The following is a 27,148-nucleotide window of genomic DNA, read 5'->3' on the forward strand; positions in this document are numbered from 1 at the left end:
AATATGTTCAGAAATCTCATCCACAATTCTGCCTCTTACATACAGCCTCCCTGTCCCATTTGCTGGATCTTTGGCTGCTATTTGGCTGACAAACTCACCATCAAGAGGTGGTGGGCTGGGCTTTGGAAAACTACAGGGGTCTTGTCTGGCTTTCCCAAGTAGCCCTTCCTTCCACATACCAAGCCACCAGCACCACCACAGCCAAGGCTTCAGCCCTGATTCTCCCACCCCAGGGCCCCAGAGCCTGAGTTCCCACCAGATTCTTGAGGAGAAGTAGTTATCGACCAGGGGCCACTGAGGGGAAGATTGAGAACTTCGTCCCCACCACCACCCTAGAAGGCTTCTGGGGGGCAAGGGTGGGGGAAGATAAAGGGTAGGGGTGGGCCATGGGCAAAGGATGGCTAAAGGTACTTCTGGGAGGGAGGCGGGAGGGACCACACCTAGGGGCAGGGGTGGAGTCAGGAACCTGGGAACTCAGCCAGCTGAGAGGATCAAATTTCAAATTACTCTGGGATGAACTCTGAGATAGAAATTGTGGGCAAGGAGGACTGAGGAGGGAGAGAGCCAGCGTGGATGACCCAGACACCCTACCTATCCTCTACCTGAGTTCTTTGGGAAAAGGCTGGCAGTCAGCAGGGCCGGGAGCCACCTACCTCAGGGCCCACACCTGCCTGTCCCTCCTTGCTATTCAGTGCCTGCCAAGAAGAATTCAGAGTCGAGAACCAGAGAGTGAGAGAAGTAATGGAGCCAGACAAGACTCAGATAAAGCTTGACCCCAGGTGAGTGAGGGCTGCAGGCTCTGAGCCAGGAGCTGGTTGCTATGCAGCATGTGGCCTCTATCGCTCTGGCCTGTCCCTCCCTCCCTCCCAGTACCCTTTGGTTTCCAGCACACAGAATAAGACAGAACTGATAATGGTCTGGCTGTCCCTAAGGTCCTCAGGGACACTTGGGGTTCAGCCAGTGCATGACCCTTCAGAGCCTTGGCTTTCTCTCCCCATTCAAGGAGCGAAAGATCCCAGAGCTGGGAGCTGGGGGAGGAGGGCGCATGCACAGAACGCCCACCAGCTGGGGACCCACCCCTAGTGCTAAGGATCCACTCTTTCCCTGGGATTCTGTTCTTTCTCCCTGGCTGCTGCCCCAAGAGATGTGAAGTGAAGGGACTGTGGGCTCTGTGGGCACTGCAGCCAGGCCTGTCCATGGCCTCGGTGGCAGGCTGCTGGGATCCTAGACAGGATTCTAGATGGGATCCTAGACGGGATCCACTCTCCAATTCCTTCCAAGAATCAGGAACTTGAGGAGAAATGGACAAGCTCCCCGAACCCAGAAGTGTTTGAGGGAGTGTCCAGTAACTGAGGTCCCTTCTGGTATTCTCTCCTGTCCATAAGGCTATCTGAACGCAGGCTGTGTCTCTCCAGGTACACGGCAGACCTTGTGGAAGTACTGAAAACCAATTACAACATCCCCTCTGCCTGCTTCTCTCTCCCTCCCACTGCAGCCCAACTTCTGAGAGGTGAGTAGGGGACCCTCCCTGGAGGGAACTAAAAGGAGGGGGTGAGCATCCCTGTGGTAAGTCAGGACAGCTGAAAGGAGCAGAGGAGTGGTGGTCCTCAGCTGGCCAGCCTGGAGGTCTTGGGAGGATGGCAGGCCCAGGGTTTGTCTACCATGGTTAAGGCCTTGGAGAAGAACAATTCCTCAAGGAGCCCACAGGCCAAAAGAGGGTCATGACAACCTAGCCCAGGAGACTGACGTGCATGTTGGACCTCCCACCTATCCTAGCCTCAGAGTTCCTTCAAATTGGGGACCCCGGCCTAGAGCATTTTTCAGACCCCAGGGCCATCGGAAGACTCAAGATGGTGCTCAAATGACCCAAGCCCCACAGGGTCCCTTGAGGCCCACACAACAGCCTTCTTGGGGAGAGGCCTAAATCGTTCAAGAGGGATGGTTATTACGAATAATGTTCTTAAAACTTAGGTGAACCTGTAGATGTATTCTCACAGTCCCGGCCAACTAGAGTCCTATTACTGAATTACTTTGAAAGTGAAAGGCTGAAGATGGGACTCGGTTTATTTTCTGGATGCACAAAACATGACATTCAAATGACCCCAGCGTCTTCATAGCAAATACTGCTCACCCACATTTTATTTCATTTTCCTACTGCATGATTAACTACCTCTGACACATTGACAAATAGGAGCCTGTGCCTCGATGGTACCTAAATGCTTTTCCCAAACTCCTTCCTGCAAGGAGTAGACTCTTTCTGAACAACAGGTGTGGTCAGCGCGCATTAGAAGGCACATATTAGCATATCCTTGAACAATGGTCAGCCTTGTTTCAGATGCTCTGAACCAGAGGGAATGCCAGCTGCCAGCAAGTGTCCAGAGAAGCCTCTTAGCTGTCAGGAGGCAGCTGCTACATCTAGCTCCAGGAACCTCTTGTTCCCAGAGTGCAGCTGGTGATAGAAGTCTTCCCTTACACCTGAGGTTGTCAGCCAGAGTCAATTTTGTCCCCCAGGGGACTTTTGCAAATGTCTGGTGACAGTTTCAGTTGTCACAACTAGAGGGTGCTACTTGGCATCTACTGGGTAGATACCAGGGATGCCGCCCTGGAAACAAAGGAAAACCTCCCATGAGAAATCCTCTTGGCCAAAAGGTGCCGAGACTGAGAAACCCTGCCTTATGCAGTGAAAATGGACCTCACACTGCTTGGCTACAAAGTGTGCAGAATAGAAGCATCAAGGGCATTCAAAGTAGGGAGACCATTCTGGGCCTGGTAGTCTGGTGAGCTGCCAGCTCCCAGGTGGAACTGTCAGAGGGGGTAGCAGTCGGAGAGCAGCGAGCAGGTGGCAAGCACTGCTGGGCTGGGAATGAGAGTGAGCAGAGAGGTTCCCCAGGCATGGAGGAGCCCTATCTGGCAGGATTCAAGGTTGCTGGTGGGGAAGTAGGGGTCTGCCAAGAGGCTGGGCAGGTAAGGTAGGGTCCAATGAGTGTCAGGCAGAGGAGTTGTACTTTATCCTGCAGACAGGAGGAGCCTGGTGAGGGCTCTGAGATTGGGAGGGGCTGGATAATGCTCAGGACCATTAATCAATAATCAGACTGAACTTCAGGGAAGAAGAACCTTGAGAAGCAGGGATATAAACTGGGGGTTATTGCCCCCGCCCAGCATGAGGGACAAGAGTCTGAGTCACAGCAATATCAGGGAAAGAAAGGGAAGGTTGGAAAACACAGGAAATCCAAAGAAAGAGCAGGCCATCTGGTAAATAAATACCTAGGCAAGGTGAAGGAAGGAAAAAGAGCTTCCCAGGCGGTGGTGACGGCACTTCTGGAAATGGGAGAGTCAGGAAGAGGCACCTGCCGGAGTGGGGCGGGGGGGGGGGGGGGGGGGGGGGGGGGGGGCGGGGGGTCGGGAAACCCCTTCCTTCTTCTTCTGTCAACTGTGCTGTTCCTTGAAATAAATGCCATTTAACAAAGAGCTATTCTGGAAGAATTACTTCAATAATCCATTTTTTAAAAATGCCTGTGATATGAGTGCATTTATGATCCTTACAGGAATTTTTAAAAATGGACTGACCCAAACCTTTATGTATAACTGTAAAGAACCATGTAAAGCCAAGACCTGCCCTTCCAGAGATTAAGGCTTATAATAAGACTAAAGTAGTTTAGGTAACAAGGCAATAACTATAAGGGGTCAGACAAGTAGAAAAATGGAAGAGAATACAGGGCCCAGAAATCATCGCATGCCCACTCAGTGGGGCAGGATGGACTCTTCAAGAAGTGATGGTGGACAATTGCCTGTCCCTACAGCAAATAAATAAACATGACACAGCTTTAATCCTGGTTAGTTAAAATCCTAAATGTAAAATGCAAACATCTGTACAAAATAAAAATAGAAAACTATCTTTATGAGAGTAGAGAATAATTTTTTAAACACAAGAAAGCATAAATGATCATGGATATTCACTACATGAAGCAACCAAACTTCTGCACGACTAAAAACACTATAAAGAATGTTAAAAATCAAAGTACTGACTGGGAGATGATATTTTCAAGCCTATAATCTATAACAAAGGTGAGTAGTCAGTATTAAGAAAAATTACCCAATGAAAATTGGATAAAATACATGAACAATTTACAGAAGAGGGAGCCCAAATGGCCAATACATGTACAAAAAGGTTGTCTATTTCCTTAGGAATTAAGGAGCAAGAGTTAAATAATGAATATCATTTCACTACACTCTTAAAGACAAAATAAAAAACCTGATAATCCCAAGGTGATTTTGAGGTGAACTGTGAACTCATAGACTGCAGGTGGGATTCCAAATTGGTATAACCACTTTGGAGAGTAGATAGCAGTAACTTAAACTCCTTGTGTCCTACAACCTAACTATTTTTAATTTTTTAAGTATATTTTATTGATTATGCTATTACAGCTGTCCCATTTTTCTCCCCTTTATTCTCCTGTACCCCAAATCCCCTCCTCCCAGCGTGCCCCACTCCCTCTAGTTCCTGTCCATGAGTCGTACACATAAGTTCTTTGGCTTCCCCATTTCCTATACTATTCTTAACCTCCCCCTGTCTATTTTGTACCTACCATTTATGCTTCTTATTCCCTGTACCTTTCCCCCTATTCACCCCTTCCCCTGCCCGTGCCATGTGATCTCAATTTTGGGATTCTCTTCCTGTTCTAGTTGTTTGCTTAGTTTGTTTGTTTGTTTGTTTTTAGGTTCAGTTGGTAGTTGTGAATTTGTTGTCATTTTACTGTTCATAGTTTTGATCATCTTATTTTTCTTAGATATGTCCCTTTAATATTTCATATAATAAGGCTTGGTGATGATGAACTCCTTGAACTCGACCTTATCTGAGAAACACTTTATCTGCCCTTCCATTCTAAATGATAGCTTTGCTGGATACAGTAATCTCAGAGGTAGGTCCTTGCCTTTCATGACTCTCAATACTTCTTTCCAGCCCCTTCTTGCCTGAAAGCTTTCTTTTGAGAAATCAGCTGATAGTCTTATTGGAACTCCTTTATAGGTAACTGTCTCCTTTTCTCTTGCTGCTTTTAAGGTTCTCTCCTTCTCTTTAATCTTGGGTAATGTAATTTTGATGTGTCTTGGTGTGTTCTTCTTGGGTCCAACTTGTTTGGGATTCTCTGAACTTCCTGGACTTGTATGTCTATCTCCTTAGCTAGATTGAGGAAGTTTTCTTTCATTATTTTTTCAAATAAGTTTTCTATTTCTTGCTCTTCCTCTTCTCCTTCTGGCACCCCTATTATTCAGATGTTGGAATGTTTAAAGTTGTTTTGGATGTTCCTAAGCCTCTCCTCATTTTTTTTTAATTCTTGTTTCTTCATTCTGTTCTGATTGAATGTTTATTGCTTCCTTCTGTTCCAAATCATTGATATGAGACCCAGTTTCCTTCCCATCATTGTTGGTTCCCTGCATATTTTTCTTTATTTTACTTTGTATAGACTTCACTTCTTCCTTTATTTTGTGTCCATACCCAATCATTTCTGTGAGCATCCTGATTGCCAGTGTTTTGAAATCTGCACCTGATAGGTTGGCTATCTCCTTGTCACATTTCTTTTTCTGGAGTTTGGATCTGTTCTTTCATTTGGGCCATATTTCTTTGTCCCGGCACACCTGTTGCATTGTAAGAGGTGGAGCTTTAGGTATTCACCAGGGCAGGGCAACCCACTTCTCCACATTGTGGTGCTGCATGTGGAGGAGGGGTCAGAGAGGGAAAAGTGCGGCTTGCTTGGATCTCACCCCATTTTCAGATACTTCCCCTGCTACTCACAAGCAAATTGAGCCCTTCTGGTGCTGATTGTCGGGTAGGTGGGTTTGTGTACATTCTAGGGCCCTGTGGGTCTCTGCGACGAACTCTCCTGTAAGGCTGGGAGTTTCTCCCACCGCCAGAACACCCGCAGGTTTTTATAGTCAGAGGTTTTGAGGCTTTATTTCTCTGCACTAGAACCCTGGGTTATGTGATTTGTCTCACTCCCCAGTTGTTCCTCCAGGTGTATCGCACACAAATGTGGGACCGCCCAGTCTACCAGCCGCTGCCTCGCCGACCCAGGTTCTCCAGCCACCACCTTGCCAGAGTCCTCTTTGTCCCACCGCCTGTCTCTGCCCCTCCTACCGCTCTGGATGAATGTTTCTTTAACTCCTTGGTTCTCGGACTTCCATACAGTTCAATTTTGTGTCAGTTCTTGTTGTTTTTTGTTTTTAAATTTGTTGTTATCCTTCTTTTGGTTGTGTGAGGAGGCAAAGTGTATCTACCTATGCCTCCATCTTGTCCAGAAGTCAAAATGCATTTGGAATTTTACTTTGAATTCATGTGTCTCTAACTCCAGAGCCTATGCTCTTAACCTCCATGGAAACAAATATGCAAAGATAAAGTAACTTTGACTAGGACCCAAACTAAGATTATGGATAATACTCTTTCTTCAAAATTTTAATGTTCTGACATTGTTTTCATTATATAAAAAGTAATCTTCACTATTTCAGAGACAGTGAGAAATTTGCTAGTTGCTAAAGTTGTACTTGTATTCAAAATGGTTAGACAAGCATTTCCCAAAATGTGTTCCTGGAATCCCAAAGAGTGCTTCATGAAAACAGGGTCTATAGAAAAACAAGTTTTGTAAAAGCTGTAATTCTATAACCTCCTTTTGGAAATTAACAATGTAAATCAGACTAAACACTGCAGTATGCTCTGCAGGAAAGAAACATGTATAACTTTAAGGATTTCCAAAAATTCTTTGTCCATAGAACACTTTTGTTCCATAATAGCGATTAAGATGCAGAAAATAAGGTAGGGGACAGTCTTCTAAGAAGATAAATAAGTTTGATGGAGGACAGTGGTGCCGGGCCATGAATGTTAAGAAACTCTCTTGCTAGGCTTTTGCACCATGGAGGTGGATACAAGAACCTATAGATACTACAAGTGTGAGAAAGAATAGACTACCAAAGCCAGCATTTACAGTGCAAAAGCATTTCTGCACTGAAGTCAGAATATGCCCTTCCCCCTCCTTCATAAACTTAAACAATCTTTTAGGGTTGCATTTGGTTGTGTCTATCACTCCTCGTTCCCTCTCCTATGGATGTAAACCCAGCCATTAGTCAGCATGTGTAATGGTTGAGAAACCCCTCCATTTAAAATCCTAGCTCACTCACTTCAAGACTGTGTGACCTTGGGCAAAGTGCTTGTCACTCTAAGCTTTGTTTCCTGAAAAACCTGGAAAACAGAGATGGCAATAAAAATTCTCATGAGATTATTTCTTTTATTCCACAAATAGTCACAGTTGCTGTTCCAAGCCCTTGGAGACAAAACAGAGAACAAGACTGACAAAGTCCCTGCCTTGGTGGAGTTTACAGTGAGGTGAAGGGGCAGACAATAAGCAAGTAAATAAATATGTAAATAACTTCATTGTGGGAGGGGCAGGTCACACTGTGCATTTAAAGGAGGCTGCCAGAGGAGAGGTGTTTGAGCTGAGAGCTCAGTGATGAGAGGAGCCCTCTTCTAGGCGCTCAGGGAGAAAAGCTGAACCAGCAGAAGCCAAGTGTAAAGTCCCGGAGGTGGGAAAATCCACGTGGTTGTTGGGAGGCTGAAGGAGTGGCAGGGAAATCCTATACCTCTATGAACAGAGAAGAGCTGAGCTGCTTTGACTGAGTTTGCAGAACACAAGGTGTGGGAGAGGGTGAGGAATCAGCAGAGGAGACCGAGGGTCAGAGGCCCAGAGGGGAGCCATGAGGACTGTGGTTCTGTGAGTCATGGGGAGAGAAGAGTTTCAAGGAGGAGGGAGGAGTCAAGGACAGTGAAGACTGGGGGAGGATTTGGCCTTGATGGCTTGCCTGAGAAAGGGCAGTTTCTGCTCTCAGTTCAGTGAGCTGATGAGGACAAGAGCCAAGGAGGGAGTGGGGTCAGGCCAGGAGAGGCTGAGGCAGGATGACCCCTCCCAACAATGAACATTGGCTCTTAGAAGTCTACTGAATTAATTTTGGTTTCTGCCTACCTGTACTTTATCTTTGTGTGTATTTTTAACTAAATATTTCTATTGTAAAAATAATTCAGGTTTAGGAAAGTAAATATGGAAATTCAGCAAAGTAAAAAGAGGGAAAGTCATTTATAGTCCCACTGCTCAGAAACAGGCCCTGCTTGTAATTTCCTTTTTCTGTGTTTTTATGTAACATTAGAAATCACACTATACCTACAATTTATGTCCTGTTTTTATAAGCAGAAGATCATAAGAACCTTCCATATTAGCATATGTTTGACAAAATGTATCCTTTTAAAAACATTTTTAATAAAATACATGTTTATTACAGAATAATTGGAAAAGGTAGAAAAGAAGGCAAAAATCACCCACAGTCTCATTACCCAAGGACAACATTGCTACTTTTTTTTTTTTAGTATTTCTAGGCATTTTTTAATATTTTCATTTTACCAAAGTAATACATGAACATGGTTAAAAATTCAAATAGTACAAAAGGGCTCTAATGAGAGTCAACAATCCCCTGCTCTATCCATTCTCATTTCGAATCCTCCTCCTGTTTTAGCTGAAGGTTCTTTTGATAGTTACCAGCACGTCACCAGCACGCGCACCTTTATTTCCTGGGTATAAGCTTTGCGCATCACCTATGGCTGCCTCTGATACATGAGGATTTAGCCCACTTAGCACCAAACTTCTTTCCTTTTCTCCATATAATTATGTCAGTATTTTTTGTTGGTTACCTCTATAGGTTTACGTATTATACCTATAGTTTATTTCCTATTCCGCTAACTATCCATAATGTTTCTTGACTTTCCATTTTGTCAGATAAAGATATTAGTGCTTCACTCTTCAAGTTCTTTGTACCTTTCTTTCCCCAAGTAAACCCTTTAAACATGGTTATAATTTTACTGTGCTTATTTTCCATTCTGTTTTGTCCACATAAGTTTTTTTTTAAGGTATGCATTTAAGGACAATGATCTTAAGTATATAGCTTGGTGAATTTTTACCTATGTGTACATCTGTGAAATTGCCACCCAGGTCAATACATGCAACATTGCCAGCATCTGGCGGGGGTCTCTCACACTTTCCCCACTTAATATTCCTACAAAGACCACTATTCTAACCTCTGCCACCTTTATAGATTTAATTTTCCCTGTTCTTCAATTCATAAAAACAAAATCCAACAGTTTGTGCTCTTGGGTCTGGCCTCCGTCACTCATCATTATGTTTTTAAGAGTGATCAGTTTTGTTGCATGTATCAATAGCTCATCCTTGTTATTGCTGTGTGATATTCCCTTGTGTGAACATATCACAATTCCTTTGTCTGTGTTCTTATTGAAGAACATATGGGCTATATTGGGGAAAACCTCAAAAGTCTAAATTCAGTCTTTCCTAAGGGAACCAAGACGGCGGCGTAGGTAGACACACTGCGCCTTCTCGCACAACCAGAACTGACAGAAAATCGAACGGCAAGGAAGTCCGACACCAAGGAGAAAAAACATAAACGTTCATCGAGACCGGTAGGAGGGGCGGAGACGGGCAGCCTGGGCAGAGACTACTCCCGTTGCTGTGGCAGGACCGAGACTGGCAGAGTGTGGGACGAATGGGGCAGGCAGTCTGACCACTAGCAGACCCTGCGGCCCCACATTCGCGCACAGATAAACCCAGACAAAGGGCGGGGAGCAAAGCAAACCGCACAACCCAGGGTTCCAGCTCAGGGAAATAAAGCCTCAAACATCTGAGTTAGAACACCTGTGGGGGTTGGGGCAGCAGCAGGAGAAACTCCCAGCCTCACAGGAGAGGTCGTTGGAGAGACCCACATGGGCCTAGAGCATGCACAAGCCCACCCACTGGGGAACCAGCACCAGAGGGGCCCAATTTGATTGTGGGTAGTGGAGGGAGTGACTGAAATCCAGCAGAGATTGGAGCAGACGCCATTACTCCCTCTCAGCCCCTCCCCCATGTACAGCATAACAGCGCAGCGACCAGCATTACCCCGCCCCAGTGAACACCTAAGGCTCTGCCCCTTTACATAACAGGCACACCAAGACCAAAAAAAAAAAAAAAGGCCCAAACGAAAGAACACTTCAAAACTCCAGAAGTAATTCAACTAAGCAGCGAACAGATAGCCAGCCTGCACAGTTCAAAACACTGGTAATCAAGAAGCTCACAGAGTTGGTTGAATTTGGTCAAAAACTAGATGAAAAAATGAAGGCTATGCTAAGAGAGACAAAGGAAAATGTACAGGGAACCAATAGTGAGGCGAAGGAAACTGGGACTCAAACCAACGGTGTGGACCAGAAGGAAGAAAGAAACATCCAACCAGAAAAGAATGAAGAAACAAGAATTCAAAAAAATGAGGAGAGGCTTAGGAACCTTCAGGACATCTTGAAACGTTCCAACATCCGAATTATAGGGGTGCCAGAAGGAGAAGAGGAAGAACAAAAAATTGAAAACTTATTTGAACAAATAATGAAGGAGAACTTTCCTAATCTGTCAAAGGAAATAGACTTCCAGGAAGTCCAGGAAGCTCAGAGAGTCCCAAAGAAGCTGGACCCAAGGAGGAACACACCAAGGCACATCATAATTACATTACCCAAGATGAAACAGAAGGAGAGAATCTTAGAAGAGAAAAGGAGACAGTTACCTACAAAGAAGTTCCCATAAGACTGTCAGCTGATTTCTCCAAAGAGACCTTACAGGCAAGAAGGGGCTGGAGAGAAGTATTCCAAGTCATGAAAGGCAAGGACCTACATCCAAGATTGCTCTATCCAGCAAAGCTGTCATTTAGAATGGAAGGGAAGATAAAGTGTTTCTCAGATAAGGTCAGGTTAAAGGAGTTCATCATTACCAAGCCCTTATTATATGAAATGTTAAAGGGACTTATCTAAGAAAAAGATCAAAAATATGAACAGTAAAATGACAGCAAACTCACAGTTATTAACGACCACACCTAAAACAAAAACAAGAGCAAACTAGGCAAACAACTAGAACAGGAACAGAACCATAGAGATGGAGATCACATGGAGGGTTGTCAATAGGGGAGTGGGAGGGGGAGAGGGGAGGAAAGGTACAGAGAATAAGTAGCATAGATGATAGGTGGAAAATAGACAGGGGGAGGGAAGAATAGTGTAGGAAATGTAGAAGCCAAAGAACTTATAAGTATGATCCATGGATATGAACTATAGGGGGGGAATGTGGGAGGGAGGGGGTGGGCAGGATGGAGTGGAGTGAGGGGGGAAATAGCACAACTGTAATAGCATAATCAATAAATATATTTTTTAAAAGTTTAAAAAAAAAGTCTAAACTCAGGATTGATTCCGAAGCACTGACACGAACGAAGCCTTATTCAAATTTATAAGAGCTTTACTAGGAGAAACTTGCATACACAGGCAGAGCAGCTGCTTGCTCCCAGTGGCGGCCTGGTGGGAAGAAATCAACACCCCTCTCTGAACAGGGTCTCTTTTTATAGGGGATTAATAGTAAAACCACGTGGTGGGTTGCCACATAAACCACCAAAAGAACAATGCATTTCTAAGTTAACAGATAACATCAGTCAGTTATCCACACCCGTACATTCATTAACCTCCTTCCTGGCCTGACTTTTATTGGGAGGCAATCACCTTTCTCAATTACCGTCAATCAGCCTGAGGCTACAGAGAGTTAAACAATCACAGAAAGTTAAAGAATCCAACATTTTTCAGGAGCCTTTACTGCTGGAACCATATTGCATTCCTGACTTCCCCTACAGGCTGTTTCCAGTTTTGGCCATTATGAATAAGGCTGCTCTGAACATTCTTTCCGTGATTATAAGCATTTCTAGTGAATATGTATCCAAGAGTGCAATTTCCGTGTCATAGGGTAGGTGGATGTTTAATAGCTACTACCAAATTGCTTGCCAAAGTGCTTGGACTCCTCTCAACAGCGGTGTGTGAGAGTTCCAATCGTTCATCTCCACCAACACTTGTAATCGTCAGTACTGTTGATTTTAGCCCTTTTGGTGACTTTTTTTCTGCCAGCTGTAGATACTTAGCACCTTTTTATGTTTCGTGAACATTTGGGTATGTTCTTTTGTAAAGTAACTGTTTAGATCTTTTTTTAAAGTAAAAAAATTATTGTCTTTTTCTTACTGATGGGAATTCTTTATACATTATGCGTCTCTTGGTGAGTGTCTGTATACAAATATCTCTTCTCAGTCTGAGCTTGCCTTTTCATTCTCTTAATAGTTTCTTCTGACCAGTGGAAATTCTTAATTTTAAGGAAGTCCAATTTATTAATTTTTTATGATTGGTGTTTTTTGACCTATTTTAAAAGACCTTTGCCTATCTCAAAGTCACAGAGATGTATTTCTCTGTTTTCTTCTAAAAACTTTGTTTAACTTTCACATTTAAGTGTTTTTGAATGGTATGAGGAAACGGTCAATGTTCATTTTTATCCTCTAGTGGGTCTGCTAAGAAGTTTTTTGGGTTTTTTAGTTGAGTGTTAATAAGTTGGGTTTTGTTTTTGTTTGTTTGTTTGTTTGTTTTTTAGAGAGAGGGGAAGGGAGTGAGAAAGAGAGGGAGAGAAACATCAATGTGTGAGAGAGACATCGATCAATTGGCTGCTTCTTGCATGTCCCCAACTGGGGACCCTGCCTACCGCCCAGGCATGTGCCCTGACTGGGAATTAATTGAACCAGTGACCTTTAGGTTCACAGGCCACCATTCAATCCACTGAGCCACAACAGCCAGGGTGTGTTGATAAGTTTTTAAAAATATTATTATGTACTCTTCGCAAAGATTTTTGATGACATGCACAAAATTTTCATGTTTGAATAATATTCTATGGGATAGTTGACTTAATAATTCCAATACTGTCAGATATTTAAGTTGTTTTAGGGCTATTACTCAATAATATTATAAACATTCTCATTTTAATATTAAGCATTATCATTTAATAGAACAAAAAATAATATATCACCTTTATTTTGCTCTTCTCTGGCTGCTAGACAGAGTGACGCTTTTCCCATGTGTAAGAGCCTCCTGTTTTTTGTTACCAACTTTCTTTAAGTGACAAAGATCGTCAACTTTAGTACACATTTATTAAAAATGCTTTCCCCCAGTTTATTTTCTCCCTTTTTTTAACATTCAGAAGTCTATGTCATATTGACCATTGTTCTCTTTGTGATTTCTTAGATTGCTCATAAGCTCAGAAAGGTGTTTCATCTCCAAAGTTTTAATGAAAATACAATTCTTTCTCTCTTTGCTCTCTCAATTTTTCCTGGTTGATTTTTAAAGACTTATCTCTTTAACCTATTTGGAATTATTTTGAAATATGGCAAGCTTTATGTGTATCTCCATAATTGTTTTAAATACACATTTTTGATGTAAAAGGGTAATATCATATAAAACAAATCCTCTGTGTGTTTATATTTTAAAATTTTCAAGGAGAAAAAGGTGAAGTGTTTTTTTTAAGTAAAGGACTGCAACAAGTTTTTTAATATTCAAAACTTGCAGGGCCTTTGAACAATATCTGGAAAGGTAATTGAGAAAGAGGCAACAGAGCTAGACAGTAACAGCAAAGCCAAGCCAGTCACTTATTCATTTATTTTTTTATTTTTTACTGATGTATAGTTGTTATATCATGTTATATTAATTTCAGATGTGCAACATAGTGATTTGACTTTTTTATACCTTACAGTGTGATCACCCTGCCTTCAAGCCAGTCATTTAGACACCCAGAGCGCTCTATCCTAACTCACTGGAGCTGAGTGGAGAAAGGGATGGTTAGGAGCAAAGAAAAACAGCACGACCCTGTCTTTTATGGCCTGTGATAGAAAGAAAAAGTTTACTACTAGCTCCCTGCTTGGGAGCCATAATCCAAGGGCCACCTTCCCTGTGGCAGGTCCTGCGGATTGGCAATTAGACCTGACTGTGATCAGAGATAAAAAGCCTCCCCGGGATAAAGCAAACAGAGAGACAAACATGTGCCCTGAAAAGCCACTGGGATCAACATGGTATTTTTGGACAGATTCACCTTTGCCTGGTTGCCCCTTGTGGTGCCACCAGGTATGACTGATCCAAATGACAGGTCTCTACTGTGGTGTGGCTTCCTTCCTCCCTGGTTTGGTTTTGGCAGTATTATCTCCCTGACTGAGCTGCCCTCAGTCACCAAAACATAGGGCAGACTAGCCAATGCCTTCCTCATACTTTACTCCCAAAACACGAGGACAGTGGATTGGGTTCTGACAGTCTTCCTTTGCCCTTTCTTCCTCTCATCTAGCCAGTTAGGAGGTGGAAAGGAGTGAGTATGCCAACTAGGGAAGAGACTTAGATAAATGAGGGTCTGGGCTTAGTCACTAAGGACATAGAACCCTTTAAAACTAGTTGTTGCATTGATGAGTCACCTGTTTAGAAAAACATACTGTAACTAGATTAATTTCTTTCTGTTAACACTGGTGAGGCCTGAGGAGCTTCGCTGGTGTTTGTCAAAATGTTTATCCCCTGACCATTAATCAGGTGAATCTGTTAAAAATGCAGTTACTGGGCCCATCCCGGATCTACCGAAGCAGCATCTCTAAGGGCTGGGCCTGGACAGCTACTTCTTAACAACTCCTTGAATGAATATGATAAACACCAAGAGAGCCACGGGGCCACATTTAATGTAAGACTAAGTGTGAGACCAACACTCAGTGTGGAGTCCCAGATTCATGACATAATTTCTGAAATCAAATTCAAACAGCTCTAAAGTATACACTCTACATTCTGCTTCAAGTATCATGTTCTTTGCTAGCATGACACATGGGACCCGAAGAGAAAACGAATAGGCCCTACTGACCTCCTACTCCAAAATTTTTGCTATGTAAAACTTGTTTGTTGTCTGTACCCTTGTTCAGGTAAACCTCACCATACCCAAACTATATGGTCTGGTCTCCCATCCCTGCAGAAGAATGCCTACTTTCTAGCCACATGTTGGATTTTCTAGGTGTAAGAAAAAGCCTAAGGTTGTTTTGCATGCATGGGAGCCGATTCTGTACATGGTAAAGCAATTTAGATCCAAGTGAGGAAGCTACACTCCTGCCCCTCAGTCCTGGACTTCAGCTCACTGGAGTCTGTCCTCTTTCTGCTCTAGCACTGGGCCCTGTGGAAATTGCCCTCATGGTCATCATGACCTTGCTTACCCTGGGCGCAGTTGCCATCTTCCTGGAGGATGCCGCCTACCTGTATAAGAACACCCGTTGCCCCATCAAGAGGAGGACTCTGCTCTGGATCAGCTCTGCACCCACGGTGAGGGCCCTATAGGTGCTTCGGGAGGGACTGAAGAGGAGGTCAGGACCATTCTGAGAATTCCTCTAAACTCAACAACTCAAATCAGCAAAGGGTTGCCTGCCTCTACCACCTTAGGGTGGAGGCTTCTAATGTGAACTCCACTTGCATTCAGGACCCACGCTGGGAAGGTCAACAGGCAGTGGGATGGAGTGTGGAATTCTTAGAGCCACAGAGACAGCTAAAGAAACCACTCAGCCACCAGTGGCCCAATCACTCCTCCTCCACCATATTACTGTTAAAAGCAAGCCTCCTTTTTGTATGGACAAGCAGAGGTTCCTCAGAGTGGAGGGAAAGAATTTTTTTCCCATGGGGTCATACTTAGCTCTACCCTTACATTGTAAGCTTTTGAAACCCCCACAGCCATTATGAAGGCCTTGCTCATAGACCATAAAGTTGGACCTGTGTTTCCTCCTGGGGAGCTCTGAGTGCCCATTTGGGTGGAGAGTGAGGCCCATGAGGTCCTTTCCCGCCCAATGACATCTGCCTGGGCTATCTCAGGTCATCAGTGATGCTCTAATAACATGGGATGTTGAAAAGGAAGGGTTGGATATTGGTCCTCTTACTCCTAAGGATGAACTTATCTACCCCCACCGCAGGGATATAGGATGAGATAGTCTTCAAAAAAGCCCCTGACTCAAGGTGACTTGCTGTCTTTAACTACAGACATAGAAGGAACTGACAGCTAAACTTTTTTAAAAAATTCAATTAGTGATTTTTTCAGCTGTCCACTTTTGAGTAATAGTACCTCAGATGTTTAGGTTTTGCTTCCCTGAGCCCTTGTCATGAAAGTTTCAACAGGGTGAGCACAGTCTCCCTCGTTCCCTTAACTGGCTTCTCGCTCCTGTCCAAGCAGGTGGTGTCTGTGTTCTGCTGCTTTGGTCTCTGGATCCCTCGTTCCCTCGTGCTTGTGGAAATGGCCACAACTTCGTGAGTGTCCTGCTGCCCTCAGCTCTAGGCCCAGTATCCTTTTGGGGTCCCATTCTGCTCCCCACTCACCCAGAACTCCAGAACCCATGTCTTCTTTTACCCCCTATCCCTTCCACAAATCCCTGCAAACCAATTAGTATTGATCACAAATCGATCCCTTTCCAACTTGTGCTAACTCGGGTCTCTTGAACTTCTGGATCTGTTTATCCTCAGCCACCATCTCAACCCCACAGCCTGAAATTTCCTTCCCAGGCCCCTGGACGCTGTCCTCTTCTCTCGCTCCTCCTGGGTCACACATTCAGAATGGCTAGTCCCTACCGTGCTCCCCTCAGTAAGCCTCGCCCCTCTCCACTCCCTTTGCAGTCCATCTTTCTTTGGCAGCAAAGGGTGCCCCTCAGCTGGCTACTGCCTCCCCTCTGTGTACTCTCAGGCCCAATTCTCTCCCCACTGCAGGTTTTATGCAGTGTGCTTTTACCTGCTGATGCAGGTCATGGTGGAAGGCTTCGGTGGAAAGGAGGCAGTAGTGAGGACACTGAAGGACACCCCGATGATGATCCACACAGGCCCCTGCTGCTGCTGCTGCCCCTGTTGCCCCAAACTCATGCTCACCAGGTAAGAGAGGAGGGAGAGGCATCCTCAAAGAACAGGTTACCTCTTCCTGCACTCTCCCAAGAGCATCTGCTGGCTCTCTCAGCCCTGCCTCAAGCCTCCTGGAATTAGTCTGTGGGCATTCCACCCAGGAGTAAGGGGAGCAGAGAAAGGAGAACTACAAAGTTCCTGTCACTTAAGCCCACTGCCACCTACAAAGTGTAGCCACATGGAGCAAAGTAGACTGTAGGCTCTCTACTTGCCCCCTCTTGCTCATTTTGGTTAATGAGAATGGGTCAACACTCAAAAGGCAGCATTCTGGTCTAGGAGTGAGTGGGAAGCAAGAATTGCCAATGCTCTCAATATCCTGGCTTCTTCCTGTGTCCCCATCCACTTAACCATTTTGGTATCTCTGACGGCAGCCAAGCCTCAGCCCGGGAGCCCAGTGAGGGAGATGAATTTTCTTGGGGTGGGTGCTCTGTGGGTTCTAACCCTCTTTTCCCCTCAGGAAAAAGCTTCAGCTGCTGATGTTGGGCCCGTTCCAGTATGCCTTCTTCAAGATAACACTGGGCCTGGTGGGCCTGTTTCTCATCCCCGATGGCATCTATGACCCAGCAGATGTAAGCCAGGAGGAAGGGGCAGCAAAGTCCAAGACTCATTTAGTATCTTTGAGCTTTAAGAGGAATAGCAGGCGCCAACAGCCTCTGCTACCTGGGGACTGTGGAAAAATACAGGTTCAGGGCCTATGGTGGGAGGGAGGAGACTGGAGCAGGCCAAGGCTATGGGGCCTTTTTAATTAACTGTCCCACCTTGGGGAAAGAAATAAAGAAAAGGGCCTGCCTCCTTCACTGACTCCTATTTGGTCTGTCACCAGATTTCTGAGGAGAGCACAGCCCTGTGGATCAACACTTTCCTTGGTGTGTCCACCCTGTTGGCTCTCTGGACCCTGGGTATCCTTTTCCGTCAAGCCAAGCTGCACCTGGGCGAGCAGAACATAGGAGCCAAATTTGTTCTGTTTCAGGTAACTATACCCTGAGAGAGAAAGGATGGTTCATAATAGAGCTACAAATAATTAGGGTTAGGAGGTGAGACTAATAGAGGCTAAAAACAGGTCTGGGAATCTTAAGCCTCAGGTTTCCTGTAAGACTTGGAAAATGGCCCCTGCCACTTCCTAGTTTTTGCTTTTCTGTGCTGAAATTGTTCGCCAGAGCTACTGTCACAAAATATCACCAAGTGGCTTAAAACAACAGAAATTTATTCTTTCACAGTTCTGGAGGCTACAAGTCCAAAATCAAGGTGTCACCTGGGCCATGCTCCCTCTGAAATCTGTAGGGGAGAACCCTCCCTTGCCTCTCCCTAGCTTCTGCGGGTTTGCCACGTCTGGCAGGCTTCGACTGAGTGCAGCAGCGTCCCTCCCAGTTCTGCCTCTGTCACCACATGGCCTTCTCCCCTCCTGTGACTGTGTCTTTTGTCTCTTTTCTTCTTCTTATAAGGACACAAGTAAAATTTGAATAAGGACCCACCTTACCCCAGTATGACTTCATCTTAACCATTTACATATAATTAGTTAACCAAAATAATGATTTTGTTTTGAAATAAGGTCACAGTCTCAGGTACTGGGGTTAGGACTTCAACATATGTTTGTGGGGCACATTTCAACCCATAACACGTGTATTATCAAACATTAAATTCTTCTGCCTTTGCTTTTTTTCTTTTCTATGATTACTTCCCAACACCCTATGATCCATCACCACCACCAGCATCAGCATTATGTCAGCTACAACATGAACTACCTATGCCATATGCTAGGCCCTTTTCATACATTCCATTTTAATTTTCACAACAACATTAGAAGTCCTTATTTTACAAATAAGGAAACGGAGACCCAGAGATGCTGTGGAACTCTCAAAGACACATAGGGACAGGCTACAATATAAACCCAGATCTGTCTCACTCCCCAACCCACGTCCCTTCTTCTCATCACATTGCCTCTCGTCTTCATACCTCTTCTGAAACTTCTCTCCAAAGCACATCTGTTCACTTCTTACACTTTCCATTCTCCAAGTCCAAAGACAACTTTTCCACCAAGTGCAATATCTTGTTTTCCTTCTCTCTCCATTCTTTTTGTCTCCTGGCTGGGCCCTTCTCCCACTCCCAAGAAATAAAACTGCATTATAGTTAGCAGCGTGCTTTCACATGAATTATCATTTGATCTAGGCACATGCCTCTGAAATGTGAATTTCCAGGCACATAGTAGATAGAATGGAAGGGGCTAGGGGAAGAAAGAGAAGAACCTGAAATGGAATCAGGGACTGAGGGGCAGAAAGGATCTGGGCCCCAGAAGCACTTCAGTGCTTCAGTGAACCTTTCAGGCAGAAAGGATCAGGCCTCAGGGTAAAAGCCTGTGGCTGCCGAGCAGGCCTGTGATTATGGTGGGAAGCCCAGACAAGCCACGCTGCCTTGACTTGGGGAGAGCAAGTGCTAAGACAAATGGTGCTCCTGGGGCCTCTGGACAGAGATGATCTTTTTTTTTTTTATTGTGCTATAATATACATAACAAAATTTATAATTTTAACAATTTTCACATGTACAGCTCAGTGACATTAAGTGCATTCACATTGTTGTACAACCATCACCACCATCCGTCCCCAGAACTTCATCTTCCACTCAGAAACTCTGTACCCACTGAACACTAATTCCCCTTTTCCCTTCAACTCCAGCTCTGGTGTAGCAGAGATTCTTCAGAGGGCACTTTAATGGTTAATTGTCCATCATCCTATCAGCAGGGATCTCAGATACTTGAGGTAGATGGACTGACTCTTCCCTAATCATCCACCCTTTTCATCCATTAAGTGCTCCTTAGCAGCCATGACTGAAATAGGGGAATAAACTTGAACCTCCGATGAGTTCTTATTGTTTCTTGTCAGGAACTCTTATAAATAAAATATTGGTTGAAGATGAGGTTACAATTTTCCTAAAGATCAGAAACTCCACCAAATTTTAATCAAGTGTGAATCTCAGCCTTCTGGAACTGCACAGATCTAAAGGTTGGCCAAAAGCACTGTGGCAGGACAAGCATGGCAGTGGACCAGCTGGCCTCAGCGCCCTGCACCTGGGCCCGCCCTGCCCTCGCTTCTCTTCTCCCTTCTGCAGGTGCTGCTCATCCTGACTGCCCTGCAGCCGTCCATCTTCTCAGTCTTGGCCAATGGCGGGCAGATTGCTTGTTCGCCTCCCTTTTCCTCTAAAATCAGGTCTCAAGGTGAGCACATAAAAGCTCTTACCTCATTCCAGGATGAGTGAGTGCGGGGGTGGGGGGGGAGCCTCGGGGAAAGGTCAGGGAGGAGAAGATCTTAAAACAGATGTTGGGCCAGGTGGGCCGCTGCTCCAAATACTCAAAAAAGGATCTCCAAGAACCCTAGCAGAGATTTAAGGAGACTCTGACTTCTCTGATCACACAGAAGAGAGCTGCAATTCCACAGCTTGAGGCCGGCCTTGTTGGCCATGGGTTGGATCCTTAGCTCTTGGGAGAGAAATGGGTGTGGTTAGGGAGGAGATAAAATGCACAAAAGAAATGAGGTTTAATGTTGGCCTCAGATTACAGGTTGAGAGGCAAGTTCTGGTTTTGGCTCTACCATTAACCTGCTATGTTACTCGCACTCCAGGTCCTGGTTTGAGGATAAATTGCAGAAAGTATTGTCCAACTCATATGCCAGGGCCGCTGTTGGGAGACCACCTCTATACTTTAGTATAACTTACACTGTATTTCACCCCACACTGCAGTGATGAATTGCCACCTCCTTGTACTGGAGACTTTTCTGATAACTGTGCTGACGCGAATATACTACCGAAGGAAAGACGACAAGGTTGGATACGAACCTTTCCCTTCTCCAAACCTGGATTTGAACCTCAAAGCCTGAGGTGAATGGCTTGGATTATGAAAAAGACACTGTACTCATGAGATGGGCACAAGATTTCTTTATTGTCCCTCAACATTGACCAAATGGGAAAGATTCCATTGTCGGCACAAGCTGGCAAATTACATTTGACTATAGAGATGAAGGTGAATTATGCAATAGGATGAAATTGTTTTGGATCTTGCCTGGGAAAGGTAACTTAAGTTTCATAATAGACAAACAGGATGGAATTTGAAACTGTATAACTGGGCACACTACCCTTGTGGGTGCCACTATCAGCCCTTAAATCTTGTATATTGAAAGGTCACTCTGAGTTTTCTCAAAGCTAATGAAAGGGGGAAGAGTATACAGCAGTTTGCCTGGTATAAGAATGAGAGTAGAACTCAGGCAAAATAGTACAAGCCCAAAATCTCACAGGAACCAGGCTTCTGAAGAAATAGATCGAAGGTGTTCTTTTCCTTACAGATGACATTAGACCTGTGAGATTCAGGTCAGCCTCTCTTTGTGGGACAATGGCTTTTTAAATCTTCTGTGCCAAGCTGAAAAAGGAATCCCCAATAATATGGTCATGGAGCTTGATTTTGAGAAAATAAATTAGAGTGCAAAAGCAAATGAATTGAGAGTACAGGAAAAAGATCCCAATACATAAAATGTATCATACAAATGTATATCAGGTCAAAACACAGAAAATAAAACATTAGGTAAAACCACTTTGCTTTTATTTGGCTAAATGACAAAAGCCAAAATAACTCTGAACAAATTAATAACACTCAGACAGGAAAACAATATACTGGACACCAGTTGAGGAAACCATTCCTGTGGATGTCAGCTCTGGTGATGGGGTTAACTTTTGTGCCGAGGCCAGCATTTCTTTACAAGGCTATTTTTCTTTCAGGTTCCTCAATACAAAAAAAAAAAAAAAAAATCCAACCAATCAAGTCTCCGTGTTCAAAACATTCAGGGCCTCTAAAAGAGGGTGGGAAATCCTGCTTCAAACCTAAAGGACCACAACCTGAGTAATCCTTAATGTTAAGACTTGTACTTCTCCACCCCAATCCGAGTACGAAGTTTGGCAGACAGAAAATCTTGCTTCTTTTAAAGAAAATTAGCATTTAATAGTATAATCCTGAGAACATGCTCTACTTATTCAGATAAATAGAAGCTAGGGACCACTCTCTACCCCATGACAATCTATTCTATAAGAGAAAACAAGAATAATCATCATATGATTTGAAAATATATAACCTTCAAAAATACTTATATTGGTAAGCTTAAAAAATACCATCAGTTAAAAATATTGTTAAGGGAGGGTTTTTTTTTCCTTTTTTTCCTGCATGTATTGGTGTATGCTGACAGAAAATGTAGAAGCTATGGCTTTTAGGGAATTAAAGAAAATCAGCAAAGTATAATTGATTTGGAAAGATTTTAAGTATGACACCTGGAACAGGATTAGGCAATAAGCTTCAGAAAAATCAAAAGTTACCCACAAATCAAAATACTGAAGAAAGAGTAACAAAAGCACTGTGAAGATCTATTGTACAGGGAATACCCAGAAACTGCCTAACCAGCTGTGCGGTCACAAGTAAAATTTTTAAAATGTAACTCAGGTGCTGCCCAAGAAGTTATCAGCAATCAGAAAAGGTCAAAAGTTCTCTTGCCCTCACTCATATATTTTCTCCTCTTCAGGATTTTCAGCCTCCTCACATCCCCAACCTTTTTACCCAAGTCTCAGCAAAATAATGGTCTTTGACTGGAGCTCTCAGAAGCAGCTATAGCAGTACAAATGATCCATTTCTAGTCCTCTAAAGTTTCAACCTCTATTTGTCAGTGCTACTGAGTCTAGTATATGAAAAAATCAAACTTCCTGCTCGTGTCATCTCAAGGGAACTGCTGAAACGGCACCTGCTGGGCACCAGTGATAGGGCTTCCTTCTCCATTCTCCTTCCATCTTGCACAGTGGGGCCAACTCAGAGATTCTGGGGCCAACCAGATTTTAAAGATCTACCATCTCTGCCACACTTGACCTATTTAGGCTGACAGCTTTGTGTGTGGCATTCACAGAAATAGCTCCACAACCTCAAACATCAGTATTAGCTTTACAAGTCACAGGTATGGCTGTGGTATGCAAACCACTAACCCCATTTAAGTAGGCACAAGTGATCAAACAATGCATCATCCCAACAGCTTCCTCCATCCACCCATCCTTATCCAGCACCGAGGATCACATTTATCCCAAAGTAGCTAACATGCCATGCCATAAAAGTTTTTGCTTTCTGTCAAAATTATTGGAATATACTGGTGTTAGGGAGACTGAGGCTGTAGAGACTCACCAACCAAAAGGGGCAAAGGAGTTTTCCAAGAATGTGTGCACATGCCGGCACTAGGAGTCTCACAGAGGTTTCAGCCTAGAAGTCACACTCCAAGGGCCAGGCATGTCAAAAGCCGCGCACTGAAAGAGCAGAGGAGGAGGGCCCAAAGACCAGAGATCCAGACAATATCCTTGAGAGGAGCGACTACAGGGAGGAAAACCACCTTCTGGGCATCTCCCTTTCAAAATATACAGCATAATGTGTACCTGGAGGGAACAAGAAGGTGGGCTTCAGAGGTGACTTCCTGCCTTTCTGTACCAGGGAGAATAAGACGGAAATAGGCAAAATTCCCAAAAGGAAGATTAAAGCAGAAAAGTTAAAACATGATCATATGAAGCTGGGTAATGTAGGCAAACATCAACTTCATGTTTCAAAAAAAAAGGATGCCAAGCCAAAGCTCATGTAAACCAGATTTGATAGTAAAAGTAGCACTTCATGAGGAGACAGAAATGTAGTTTTCACAGGCCATCAGGACAAGAGGTTCCCCTCGTGTCCCTCTACTCTGCCACGTTCTGCCTCTGGGTGATCCTAGGTTTTGAGAACCTAGGTAGTCCCAGTGTGCAGGCAGGCAGCTTTTACCAGGAAGTGTTAAGGGAGATGACTATGAGATACTCACAGCCCTAGCACAGGCAAGATAAAATGTGGTTTTCTTAGCTGAAAACACTAAAACTCCACCCCCACAAGGGGTATTTATGAGTGACAGGGTGGGGCCTGGACATAAGCAGCCTTCCCCTAAACCCAGCTACAGGATTACTGGTGGAAGATGATCTGCTAAGTCATGTAGGTATAGGATGCTGTAGGTTTAAAATGAGCTCAAGCCCAATAGCAAGTGTGAAGCTTCAGCATTCTCTGATGTGAAATTTAAGTGATGAATACCCCCAGGGAACCTAACAGGAGAGGTGAGGCCATAACTACCAGGCACATGTGGAAGAGAGGGAGAGACCTTACCATATCCTTGTAATGGGAACCCTTCTTTGTGGCTTGCTGGAAGGGGCGATGGAGGGAAATAAGTCCCTGCCAGCTGCCACTCTCAGAGGAAAACAAACCCTGTGGAGCACTGGTTCCAGTCAAGAAGAAAATTCTTAAGAATGTTAAGAGGGGCAGAGGTCAAGATAGGAAGGTGGACGTTCCCTTATGCTTTTGCATCTATGCTCTATGCAAAGGTCTCTAAATATTCAGTGTGATGTGAGCAACATGGATTAACCGATCGTGTTAAAATTGCAGACATTTACAAAGCACCCTTTGTAAAAAGCTAGGTAATGAGCATAGAAATAGGAGCAGCAGGACCAGGGACTAACTCCAGGGGGAAAGGGAACCTGAAATGACTTTGTGTAGGATTGAGTATTGCCCCACCCCCCTCCACGATCACAGTAAACCTGAAAGTGTTCCTTCCTTTAACAGTAGATTACAGGAAAGAGATCGACAAGAGCTCCGAAATAACCGAGCAACAGAATTTTCTGAGATGAACACAGCAGAAAAGCCATAGCTGATGCCATCAGTGTCTTCAGGGACCCCACTGGGTCCAACAAGAAACTCCTCAGGGAGTAAGAAAAGTTAGGCTTAGATCTCCTTCTCACAGCCACGCTGACCCATGTGCTAGCAATACTGTTAGGGGATTTGTGACTACTACCCGGCTTTGAGTATTTTTTTTTTAAGGAAACCAAAACTATATCCTCCCCTACCCCCGCCCGCCCCAAAGTCACTCCTCAGCATGGTCAATGCTTGAAGGACTTGGCCAGCCAATTTGCCTCAGAGCAGAAGGCAAACCCTATAGTGTATCAGGAAGAAAAGGCCTCTGGGTATTCTACCACTTCCTTCTGCCCACTCCTCAGGGGCAAAAGAATTAGTTCTATTAATTGTAGTTGAAAGATTGATTTTTAAAAAAATTAATAAAATGACAATTTCCCTGTCAATATCACATGAACATAAACAGTAAAGCGAAGTCTGTGGGAAGGGTACACTGATGCAGAACAGGCTTCTAAGGTGTAGTCAGCCTCCTTCTCGGTGTGGGTAGGTGATGTCTCTTGGAGGGTGGGCGGTCTGCTCCCCCCATCTGAGGTCCTCTTGCCCCAATTGTCTTTCTTTTGTAGCTGTCTTTAGGTTTATTGTTGGGACCACAATTTTGAATTCAACAGAGAGCTTCTGAAGGTGATGGGACACGGGGAGGGGAAAGGAAAGGAGGGATGAAAAATTAGTCTTCTTCATCCTCACTGATATCATAGGCTGCAGCCTTGTGCCTGGAGAGGTTTGCTGGGGAGGAAGGAGGGGAAGTCTTGCCAGAGAAGGGCCATCGGAAAGAGGGTGAGGGGGAGCGTTCACGAGTAGGGCTGCTGCTGGGACTCTGCTTTGGACTGATGGCCTGCAGCATCCGGCCTTTCCCTTCTTTCAGCATATGTTTCTGGAGAGACCAAAGGAAGAGTTAGAAGAAACCTATGGATCCTACTAAATCACCACTGGCATGCCTGAGACTTCAAGTTATCACAAGTGCCTTATGCAATGTCGAAAGTGACCAAGTAAGCCAGACGAGGGACATGGCTATAATTCTAAGTAATTTTCTCCCTAAAGTGGTCTATGTTATGTGATTTATCTAAAGGTTCCCACCTGCTCTCCAGCCACCTGATCCTACTTCTATGTCAATGGAATTCTTGAAAGCCTACTTGGCTTGTAGTCCAGACTCCAGGCAAGAACAAAAGAACTAATTCACACAAAAGGGTACCTCTCTGAATTTCAGAGTTCTCTGAAGAGGGAATTCATATTTTCCCTGAATAATCTATTCTCGTATCCAAACACCTTCACAGTCAGGTCCTTCCTAATATCTAACCTAGGGCTCACTTGCTGAATAGCCATATACACACCCCTCCTCTATCTGACTTGAGGAGAACTTGCTACTCCTGAAGGGCAGAATTCCCACCTCACCCAGCAATATAGAAGTAGCTGTTTGTAGTGGAGTGCAGCTTTCTTTTTCCTGTTCGTTCCTTTCCTTCTATCTATAACTATAGTGTACAAGTGGGCAGGGCTACTCTCTTATCTTGTCACCCAATTTGGACATTGATAGCTGGCAAAATTATTTAGGAGAATATGTAACCTCTTTCTGGAAAGATTTCAAAGGAGTTTTTGGGGACAGATGAAACACAGTTCTGCCCACTAAGGGGAACAGATTAAATAACTTCTGAATGTCCATGTCCCTTTCTGGTCAAGGATGCTATAATTCTTTCCACAGCATGACAATTCCCTCAATTATCCAGCAGGAAAGAACATACCAGTGCTCCTTCTGGACCAAACATTTCCAGGAAATTTCCAATGAATTCTCGGGATTTCTCCTCCCATTTCTGAATGAGATCAATGCTTTTTTCCTCTACCTTCTGAACAAATTCTTTAGATTTTTCTTCCACATCTTTCACTTTCTTCTTTACTTTGTCAACCCGTTCCTGCAAGTGGTATTTCTTCTCCTAGGTAAAGAAAGAACTGTTTTGAGAAGTAATACCTACCCAGACCTTTCATACCAAAGGGGACAAAGAAACATGGTTCAACACTCTAGTGACACTTTTTCCATAAATTCTCTTTAAAGATTCTTTTTAAAGATTGCATTTATGTATTTTAGAGAGGGGAGGAGAAGGAGAGAAACATCAATGTGTGGTTGTGTCTCATGCGCCCCCTACTGGCAGCCTACCCTGCAACACAGGCATGTGCCCTGACTGGGAATCAAACCAGTGATGCTTTGGTTCACAGGCCAGCACTCAATCCACTGAGCCACACCAGCCAGGGCTCTATTAACACTTTTTAACTCTTTACAATTTCACTTTGCTTAATCTCTCCGACACTTCTCTAGCATAATAACAGAGAAGAGATGCTCTGAATTGTCATCTTATACAAAAGTGTGATAATTTTAACATCTTGGAAACCCTGACTAATCTAAATACATAGGGTAGGTCTAGTAACATATATGTAAGCAAATGAAGTCAAATTTTTAAAGAAAAAATATGAACTTAGAACATAAACATGCCAAACATAACCCAAACCCCATTCTAGACAGAGATGTGAAGGGAGCAACAAGATCA

The 27,148-nt window shown here is 44.1% G+C and overlaps 2 protein-coding genes across 13 annotated transcripts in view; one reads left to right on the top strand and one right to left on the bottom strand.

Annotated features, from left to right (window-relative positions):
• Positions 1 to 524: 524 nt before the first annotated feature.
• Positions 525 to 20,962, top strand: SLC51A (solute carrier family 51 member A). 7 transcript variants are annotated; one of them, XM_045185812.2, is made up of 10 exons: positions 736 to 779; positions 1,416 to 1,510; positions 6,000 to 7,757; positions 15,096 to 15,250; positions 16,146 to 16,219; positions 16,673 to 16,831; positions 17,316 to 17,427; positions 17,682 to 17,828; positions 19,961 to 20,066; positions 20,588 to 20,962. In XM_045185812.2, exons 4-10 carry the CDS (start codon positions 15,122 to 15,124, stop codon positions 20,722 to 20,724), a joined length of 864 nt encoding a protein of 287 aa, XP_045041747.1. In that variant the 5' UTR covers positions 736 to 779; positions 1,416 to 1,510; positions 6,000 to 7,757; positions 15,096 to 15,121; the 3' UTR covers positions 20,725 to 20,962. The 7 variants fall into 7 exon arrangements, with proteins under 7 accessions (XP_045041746.1, XP_024433964.1, XP_045041747.1 ...); XM_045185811.2 differs by lacking the exon at positions 6,000 to 7,757 and having other exon boundaries at positions 525 to 779; positions 1,386 to 1,510; XM_024578196.3 differs by lacking the exon at positions 6,000 to 7,757 and having other exon boundaries at positions 525 to 779.
• Positions 20,963 to 21,423: 461 nt separating this feature from the next.
• PCYT1A (phosphate cytidylyltransferase 1A, choline) overlaps positions 21,424 to 27,148 on the bottom strand; it is an 84,752-nt gene continuing 79,027 nt past the window's right edge. For all 6 annotated transcript variants that reach the window (XM_024577938.3, XM_045185809.3, XM_024577939.3 and 3 more), the window contains 2 exons: positions 26,351 to 26,539; positions 21,424 to 25,488 (listed from right to left, as the gene is read on the bottom strand). In XM_024577938.3, coding sequence (XP_024433706.1) covers positions 25,282 to 25,488; positions 26,351 to 26,539 — 396 coding nt within the window. In that variant the 3' untranslated portion in view covers positions 21,424 to 25,281. The remainder of the gene's footprint in view (positions 25,489 to 26,350; positions 26,540 to 27,148) is intronic.

The sequence above is a fragment of the Desmodus rotundus genome, chromosome 2, assembly GCF_022682495.2.
Source record: "Desmodus rotundus isolate HL8 chromosome 2, HLdesRot8A.1, whole genome shotgun sequence".
Classification (NCBI taxonomy): Eukaryota; Metazoa; Chordata; class Mammalia; order Chiroptera; family Phyllostomidae; genus Desmodus; species Desmodus rotundus.